At 54.8% G+C, this 8,152-nt stretch overlaps 4 protein-coding genes across 4 annotated transcripts in view; 3 read left to right on the plus strand and 1 right to left on the minus strand.

The window, feature by feature from the left end:
• Nucleotides 1-2,701: 2,701 nt before the first annotated feature.
• Nucleotides 2,702-3,664, plus strand: GUITHDRAFT_68302 (hypothetical protein; the record flags this gene model as incomplete). Its single annotated transcript, XM_005836006.1, has 2 exons — nucleotides 2,702-2,878; nucleotides 3,047-3,664. Coding segments are annotated over 2 exons (795 nt in total), but the record flags the coding sequence as incomplete, so codon positions are not given.
• A 45-nt stretch (nucleotides 3,665-3,709) lies between these two features.
• GUITHDRAFT_47105 (hypothetical protein) lies at nucleotides 3,710-4,784 on the plus strand (the record flags this gene model as incomplete). Its single annotated transcript, XM_005836007.1, has 2 exons — nucleotides 3,710-4,288; nucleotides 4,707-4,784. Coding segments are annotated over 2 exons (657 nt in total), but the record flags the coding sequence as incomplete, so codon positions are not given.
• A 1,012-nt stretch (nucleotides 4,785-5,796) lies between these two features.
• On the plus strand, nucleotides 5,797-6,572 carry GUITHDRAFT_151611 (hypothetical protein). Its single transcript, XM_005836008.1, has one exon. It carries the CDS (start codon nucleotides 6,256-6,258, stop codon nucleotides 6,526-6,528), a length of 273 nt encoding a protein of 90 aa, XP_005836065.1. The 5' UTR covers nucleotides 5,797-6,255; the 3' UTR covers nucleotides 6,529-6,572.
• Nucleotides 6,537-8,152, minus strand: part of GUITHDRAFT_159467 (hypothetical protein) — a gene marked incomplete at its 5' end in the record, with an annotated part of 2,215 nt that continues 599 nt past the window's right edge. Inside the window, 10 exons of the mRNA XM_005836009.1 lie at nucleotides 6,537-6,703; nucleotides 6,756-6,797; nucleotides 6,842-6,891; nucleotides 6,983-7,015; nucleotides 7,061-7,164; nucleotides 7,351-7,411; nucleotides 7,457-7,505; nucleotides 7,557-7,607; nucleotides 7,747-7,799; nucleotides 7,868-7,909. Coding sequence (XP_005836066.1) covers nucleotides 6,625-6,703; nucleotides 6,756-6,797; nucleotides 6,842-6,891; nucleotides 6,983-7,015; nucleotides 7,061-7,164; nucleotides 7,351-7,411; nucleotides 7,457-7,505; nucleotides 7,557-7,607; nucleotides 7,747-7,799; nucleotides 7,868-7,909 — 564 coding nt within the window. The 3' untranslated portion in view covers nucleotides 6,537-6,624. The remainder of the gene's footprint in view (nucleotides 6,704-6,755; nucleotides 6,798-6,841; nucleotides 6,892-6,982; nucleotides 7,016-7,060; nucleotides 7,165-7,350; nucleotides 7,412-7,456; nucleotides 7,506-7,556; nucleotides 7,608-7,746; nucleotides 7,800-7,867; nucleotides 7,910-8,152) is intronic.

The following is an 8,152-nucleotide window of genomic DNA, read 5'->3' on the forward strand; positions in this document are numbered from 1 at the left end:
TTCCTCCTCCCTCCCTCCCTCCCTCCCTCCCTCCCTCCCTCCCTCCCTCCCTCCCTCCCTCCCTCCCTCCCTCCCTCCCTCCCTCCCTCCCTCCCTCCCTCCCTCCCTCCCTCTCCCCGTCTCCTCTCCCTCCTGCAGTCACCTCGAAGTGTTCAGCGTCAGCCATGGTAGAGGCCGACGAGGTTGTTTACTCAACATACAAATTATTTATACTCAACTTGGCCGAATGCTCCGAGGCGGACTGACCCTCAACAATCGGTGAGTCACTTCCGAGTCAGTCCGAGCCACCCGGTCGGCTGTTCCGGGCCCGGGCCCCGGCCCGGCAGTTGGAATGGATACACGATACAAGTCTGGTGACGCCTTTTAAAACGGTCAGAGGATTAAGACTTTCTGGTGTAATCTTTCTATTTAATTTGAAACTTACTTACTTTAATTTACAACTGAAATTATGAAGCGATACAGCATCCCTGCATATTTCCCCTTCCAACATATGTATTTTCATTAATTAAAATAAAGTTTTAATTGTCAGCCCCTTCCTCCTTTTGAAGAAGATTCTTTTCGATGTATCGTATTTAGTGCTCGGACACCACCTCCAATCACGATGGGTGGGGTGGGTTAATGTTGCACGGGTGGATGTTCTATCAACAATACTCGGTAGGGGTAATATTTCAGTATAAAGGAGGGGTCATAAGTATGTAGGTTGAGAGTAGGGTGGGCGATGATAGGCAAAAGACCAAATCGAGGGTGGGTGGTGTAAGAACGCGGAAAGCGCAAGCAATGTTACAAGGGGGGGACTGAAGAGGAGTATGAGAGGAGGGGCAGAGGGGAGGGAGGGCGAAGAGGATAGGAGAAGGGCAGGAGGCGAAGGCCAGGAGAAACTAAGATGTCGGAGGGTAGGGGGAGGCCTTTCAGTCAGAACTTGTGCGAGAGAAAAGCACGGGATCGTTAGAAAAGGGAACCTGTTGAAGAGAGCATGAAAATCTTCGGTGTGCTTTCCTCGTTTTGAGAATTTTCAATAGGCGGGAGTGGGAGAAAATCTTCTTGTATGAGACGAAGTCGCTGCAAAAGTCAACAGTGTATAGTGTGAGGGTTCGATTGCCCCATCAACCTTTTCTTTCTTCCTCTGCTCTCGTGACCGCAATGTCGTCGCTAATCAGATTCCTGCTGTTCCTTCTCTTGGTGTTCCCGCATCAAACAGAACAAGGGATGCTAGGAGCCTTGCTGTCTAAGATTGATCAAGCTCAGCTCGAGGCCTACGACGCGATGCGCGTGGCCCTCCTGCGGGTGGGGCAGATGTCAAGGGTGGGCATGAGGGAGAAGAACATCTCCTTGCTTGTTGGAGACACCTCAGTGATCAGGATGCTTGAAGTACATGGCAGCAGTAGCGCCACCAAACAACGAGTCGAGTACGACACCTTCCACTTCATCGTTCAAGAAATCATCGACGAGGCGCAGGTATCCTGCACTCAATCGAACAGCTCGCTACTGGGCTTCCTCGGCCCAACCAGGAGCTCTGACGTTTACCTGATGAGAGACTACGAGGTGAGTCACAACAGTCAAAAGCTCACGATGAGCTTCAGCGCCACCAGCTCGAAACTGTCCAACAAAACCGCGTTCCCCTACTTCTCCCGCGTCTGCCCCTCCGACTCCCTCCAGTCTCAAGCTCTCTCCGACCTCTTCGTCCAGCTGCAATGGACCGCGTGCCACATCATCGCCTGCCCCGACAGCTACTGCCAGGGGCTGGCTCAGGGCTTCAAGGAGCAGGCGGCAAGCAAGGGCGTGGCGGTGGAGTCGATGAACGTGTGGGAGTTCAACAACCCGGACGCGACGCGGAGCTTGCTCAATGACCTGACGTCCAAGTGCGGGGTGACGAGGATCGCGGTGCTGTGTCTGCACACGGAGCAAGGGCTGGAGGTGTTCCAGGCGGCGACGTCACTGGGGATCTCGGAGAGGATGGTGTGGGTAGGCAGCGAGTCTGTGAGTACGCTGCCGGCGAGCGAGCTACCGAGGGAGTACGTGGGGCTGAGGGTGGGGCTGGACCCGAGCAGCAGGGCGTTCGAGGATCTTGTGAGCTTCTGGAGCCAGCAAGACCCCAGCAGCTTCCCGGGGAGGAAGAAGCTGATAGACAACCCGGTGATCGCGCTGGCACATGACGCGGTGATGGCGTACGGGGAGACGTTCGACCGGATGATCAGAGAGGGGAAGGACGTGTACAAGGTGGAGGAGCTGAAGGCGAGCCTAGAGAAGGTTTCGTTCGAGGGAGCGACGGGGCTGATCGAGTTCGACAAGCAGCTTGACAGGAAAAATGCATGGTGAGGAGAAGAGGAGTTGGATGCGATCTGACGTTGGTTCAGGTATGATGTTGTTTACTTGTCTTGTCTTGTCTTGTCTTGTCTTGTCTTTCTTGTCGTGTCTTGTCTTGTCTTGTCTGACGGCAGGCAGGTACGATATCATTCATACATACAACAACTCGACCAGCGTGCTGACTTACTGGACGCCTGATGGGATGAACTCTGCATCGAACCTGTCAAATTTCAGAGAGGTGATGGGAACCTCGCTCCAGCTTCCCTGCTCCAAGAAACTCAGTCAGAGCGTCATCATCGTCTCCGTCATCCTCCCCCTCGCCTTCGTGTTGACGTTCCTCACCTGCTGCATCTGGCTGGGCCTGCGAGCGAGGAGAGACAAGTACTGGACCATCAACATGTCAGAGATCGAGTTTCCCGCGGACGGAGGAGTCATCGGACGAGGAGTGTTTGGGGAGGTGATGAAGGCTCAGTACCGAGGGACGACTGTAGCTGTCAAGCGAGCGCTGCCCCAAGTCGACCTGCCGGACGGCATTTCCTCGACCTCCTCGACCTCCTCCCTCGATGAGACTGCCGTCTACAAGTCCAACTTCCCGGATGCGAAGGCGCGAAACAGCCCTTCATCCTCCATCTCCGCCATGATGGGGCTCAGTGTGTCCTCGGCACTGACCAGGAGGAGATCGTCCAACGAATCGCTCTCCTCCTCTACTCTCCGCGCCGCCTTCGTGGAAGAGATGCGGAAGCTCTCTCGTCTGCGGCATCCTTGCATCACGACGGTGATGGGCGCGGTGAAGGGAAACAAGAAGTCGGGCCCGATGCTGGTCATGGAGTACATGGAGTTCGGCTCGCTGCATGATATCATTCACAACGAGACCTTCACCATGGACTGCGACATCGTGCTGGAGATCCTGCTGGACATCGTGGAGGGGATGAACTTTCTTCACTCCTCCATCCCCGTCATCCTCCACGGCGACCTCAAGTCGCACAACATCCTCGTCGACAAGAACCTCCGCGCTAAGGTCGCGGACTTCGGCTTCACCCAGAAGAAGTCTCTTGGCCTCTACTCTACCAGCTGGATGGCCCCCGAGGTCCTGCGGTACCGCATGCGCGGGCCGGAGGCAGACGTCTACTCGTTCGCCATCCTCATGTCAGAGATCTTCAGCAGGCGCGAGCCCTACGAGGGGGAGGACCTCCAGCTCGTGCTCGAGCAGGTCGCTGACATCAGCAGGCTGGAGGACAAGAGGCCAGCTGTGCCCCAGGACATGCCCAAGGAGCTGAGGGGCCTGATGGAAGAGTGCTGGCACAGGACCCCCGACGTTCGCCCTCCCTTTAGCGAGATCCAGAGGCGGGTCAAGGCCCTGATCATCGTCTACAACCCACGACGACTGAACACCAGCTTCAGCTGGAAGAAGGAGTACTTCCAGCTGAACAGAGACGCGAGCAGAGCAGACGTCCTTCTCACGCAGATGTTCCCAGCTCACGTGGCGGACGCGCTCAAGAGGGGAGAGAAGGTGAAGCCTGAGGAGAAGGAGAACGTGACGATCTTCTTCTCCGACATCGTCAACTTCACTTCCATCAGCTCCCGCGTCTCTGCCGACAAGATCTCCCATATGCTCAACACCCTCTACACCGCCTTCGACGCCCTGGTCGAGAAGCACGGCATCTACAAGCTCGAGACCATCGGCGACGCCTACATGGCTGCTGCCAACCTCGTGCTGCCGCAGGAGGAGGACCATGCGCTGAGGGTCGCAGGCTTCGCTCTAGATGCCGTGGAGGCAGCCAGTAACATCCTCCTCGACGATGATCAGCCGCAGCTGGGCACAGTGACGCTGCGAGTTGGGATACACAGCGGGCCAGTGGTGGCGAGTCTGATCGGAACTCAGAAGCTCAAGTACACCTTGTTCGGAGACACGATGAACGTCTCCTCGAGGATGGAGTCCTCGTCCCTGCCCGGGAAAATCCAATGCTCTAAGGTGACGATTCTTGTCCTCCCCCTCTCGTTCTTCTTCGTCCCTCTCTCCTTCTCACCTCTCGCTCTCGTTTCACCCATATCTCACATCTCCTCACCTTATCATCAAATCTTCCTCGTTCCTGATTCCTCGCTCGCTCGCGCGCTCCCTCCCTCTCTCCCTCTCTCTCTCTCCCTCCCTCTCTCCCTCCCTCCCTCCCTCCCTCTCTCTTTCTGTCTCTCCCTCTCTCTCTCTCTCCCTCCCTCCCTCCCTCCCTCTCTCCCTCCCTCTCTCCCTCTCTCTCTCCCTCTCTCCCTCCCTCCCTCCCTCCCTCCCTCTCTTCCTCCTCTCTCCCTCCCTCTCTCCCTCCCTCCCTCCCTCTCTCCCTCCCTCTGCTTCGGCTGGTGTGGCTCACTTTCTCTCGCAGGCCACTGCAGAGCTCATCACTCGCCAGAGGGGGGCAGACTCGCACATCATCGTTACCGAGAGAGGAGAAATTCCCATCAAGGGCAAGGGCATCATGACCACCTACTGGGTGACCTCTTCATCCCCAGCTTCCTCTTCCCCTCCCACATCCATCACCCCTCCCTCTCTGCCCCCCTCCCTCCCTCCGGTGCTCGAGAACTCTCTGCAAGACATCGAGATCAAAGTTGGCGAGGGAGAGGTCAGCGTGAGCATCCGGGAGTGAAGGAGGACATTGAAGAAGGATATTGTTTGCATGTAAAATACAAGGTAGATGTACATCACAGCTGAATTACCGCGAGCGTTGAGGGCGAGGACGGGGCATGGGCAGTGAATGACATACGGCAGGACATACGGGGCAAGAGGGAGGGAGGGAAGGAGAATTGAAGGGAGGAAAGATACAGAGAAGCAGAGGACGCAAAAGACGAAGGGATTCCCCATAGAGAGGCAATGGCAGTAGCCTCTAGAGCAAACGAGCTCGTTTCAACGTGTAGGTGTTGGACGAAGACGAGGCAAGCAGTTGAGGTCAGAGTGGTGGAGGGTGACGACGAAGAGCACGAGGGAGGGAGGGAGGGAGGGAGGGAGGGAGGGAGGGAGGGAGGGAGGGAGGGAGGGAGGGAGGGAGGGGATTGCGAGGATCTTCCGACATCGTAGAGCAAGGTTTCGGAAGACAAGAATATCAAATATGGCAGCGAAATGTTTGTACCCACTATTTGGATGCTTTTTGAAGGTACATTTGAAAATTTCTCTAATATTTCTATCTCAAAAACATATTTTTTTCAAAATCTCAAGATTTTCAGGACCCACGAATGAAATTTTGTTTGGAAATGTTCGTGGGAAAGGGTTTGTGGATGAGCAAGAAAGGGGTGGGGTGGGGTCATGGATGGAAAAGAAGGGGTCCTTTGAGTTTGTTTTAGGTACTTGCCCAAGACATGCCATTCCAACTCTGAAAGGGTAGGGTATTTGAAGGTTTATAGTACCGGTATCTTAGCAAGGTCGGTATGGGCATTAAGATGGGGTGGGGTAGATCGTTTTTATAGGCTGGTCGGTAGGGTACTCGTTTGAAACAGCGCGGGAAGATGGCGAAAGGAGGACATGGAAGGGGAGGGCGAACATGAGGAATGAAGACGAGAACGGAAAGTGCTGGTGTGAAGTCAGTACGAGAGAAGGAAAGAGAGCAGGAGAGGAAGTTGAACCAGAAAGATCGAGAAGCATGCACGGGACGAGTAGCATATGATTGCAAAGCAAGAAACCTGCCAAGTTTTGAGTCAAGACGATTTGTGACTGATTCGGCCTTTCTTTATCTGCTGAGAAATGAGAATTTTTGAAGCATGCCACCAGTTGTGTGATGTACTGTGGAGCGCATAAAGGATAGAGGCGTTTGTTTTCAGGAAGCAGATCTAGGTGGATAGGCGAGGAACCTAGTGTTCAATTGATGAGCGTTGTAAGTATATAAGAAGCTGAATAGATGGGACAGGTTGAAGGGATGAGTCTGACAACCACCAAGAAGAACGAAGCGTTTCAATCCACTCCTCTCCGCGATGCCGAGCTGCTCTCGGTCCCAGGGGTTGGCCCTGTGTCAGGTGGGGAGGCTAGTGTCATGCGATGGTTCGAGTGACACGACTGCAGCGGACAAGCTGAAGGAGGCGAACATCGACACCGCAGAGAAGCTGATGGGCAACTTCATGGTGATGGGGAGAAGCGAGGAGAAGATGGCCAAGTGGCTCGAGGATGTGTGCGAGGTGAGGTCCGTGGAGGCCAAGAAGATCTCGGCAGCGCTGGTAGAGAAGGGCGACAAGATCTGCTCTATGTAGTCTGCATGCTCCTCGTATGTGATGTTAATTCACCGACAAGTGAGCCTCCTGTGTCTACTGCAACCCCACCACGAGTGAGCCGAGCTCATGTCGCAACTAGATGTTGAAGTCTGCTCCGATCATGATGTGGTCCGAGGGTTCCTGGTCGTTGGGGAGAGGTCCACTTACTTCCTGCCTGCTCACGCGTGAGGAGGTCGCCAGACTCTACCGCGTTGACTTGTGGGTACCTGCGAGGCAGCGGTAGACAGCCGACTACCTTCATCCCCGGCCTGCCTGCATCTCAGTTGCTCATCCTTTGCTTCAAGGAGATCACCTGCAGAAGATGTAGTCGATGGTCTCTATGAAAGGAGGATCCTCGAAAATCTGCACAAAGCAGTGGGAGAGGGCAAACGAGGGTAAGAGAGATGCAAAAGGAGGATAGCATGGAGGATGAGAGATCGGGGCTGAGGAACACCTGAGCGTAGTTTGTGAAGTCTGGTTCTGAGCCCTAACAAGTCGATTAAGGAGAGTTGATCGTATTCGCTCAGTTTACGTGGAAGGACGAGTAGACGCTCTCCATCCTCTCCTCGAGTTGCGGAGCCCAAGAGTCTCCAGCTCGGTCAGGAGGGAAGTCAGGATGCGACGCTTCGAGTCGGCCTGAAAAGGAGGATGATATTCCTCTCCTGGTACAGGAGCAGGGGCGAGGGCAGGTGCAGAACTCAAAGAGGGGCAGGGATACAATTAAACTTGTAACGACAAGGTCGTGGATGTGAAAAGAAGGGCCCTGAGGTAGAAGCTGAAGAGAATGGAGAAACGAGGAGGTTGTGGTTCTGGGGAGCTTACCAGACGTTAAGAGGCGATAAGCAGCAGATTGGGGCTGAATGTTGAAATCCCCAGCAAACACCTTCAAAGTATCATCAGAAAGGGATAGGGGACTTGAATCCATCACGTAGGGATCTGCTCCTGACAAGCTTTGAACGTGCCGAGCAGCTAGTGCGCTGCGACAAGCGCACATTGATTACGAAACGAGAAGAGGAGGAGGGGGTTACCTGTGTATGACCATGACCCGCTGGTCCCAGAAGACGCAGGGCATGTGATAGCTGTAAACCAAGTCAACTAAAACTCTGCCGACACGGCGGCTCACTTGGCAACGCAGAAGGTTTTTGGGGGTTGTTGGGCATCGGACTGAGAATTATCAGGACTGCTGGTTTGCAAATGTAGCTGACCACTTTTCTTGACAGTCGAAGGAAGATGCAAGTGTTCTTCCGCTTTCTCGACACCTCCCACGGGCACTGACAACTCGATCAGTCACGTGAAACACGCATCCTCGCTCATGCTCACTTTATCTCGGGTCGACGACCTCGATGTCCGCAGGAACGGCAGGAAGAAGCCCATCCACGTACTCAGCAACTTGCAGGACGAGTGAGCGACGAGAATGAAGCGCGGAAACTCACTTTGCCGAAGAAAGAAAACACCCGATGAAACCAATGGGTCGATCGAGTGACCTCTTGCACTGCCAGCATCTCACCCCGTGCGTGCCCTTCAGCTCCCTCACCGTTGGGCCACTCCTTCGTGCTCGACACCCTGTGCATATCGACATGAGGAGCGACAGGGTTGGAGGATGAGCCCTTGCCTGCGGATGTCT

This window comes from Guillardia theta, assembly GCF_000315625.1.
Source record: "Guillardia theta CCMP2712 unplaced genomic scaffold GUITHscaffold_19, whole genome shotgun sequence".
Classification (NCBI taxonomy): Eukaryota; class Cryptophyceae; order Pyrenomonadales; family Geminigeraceae; genus Guillardia; species Guillardia theta.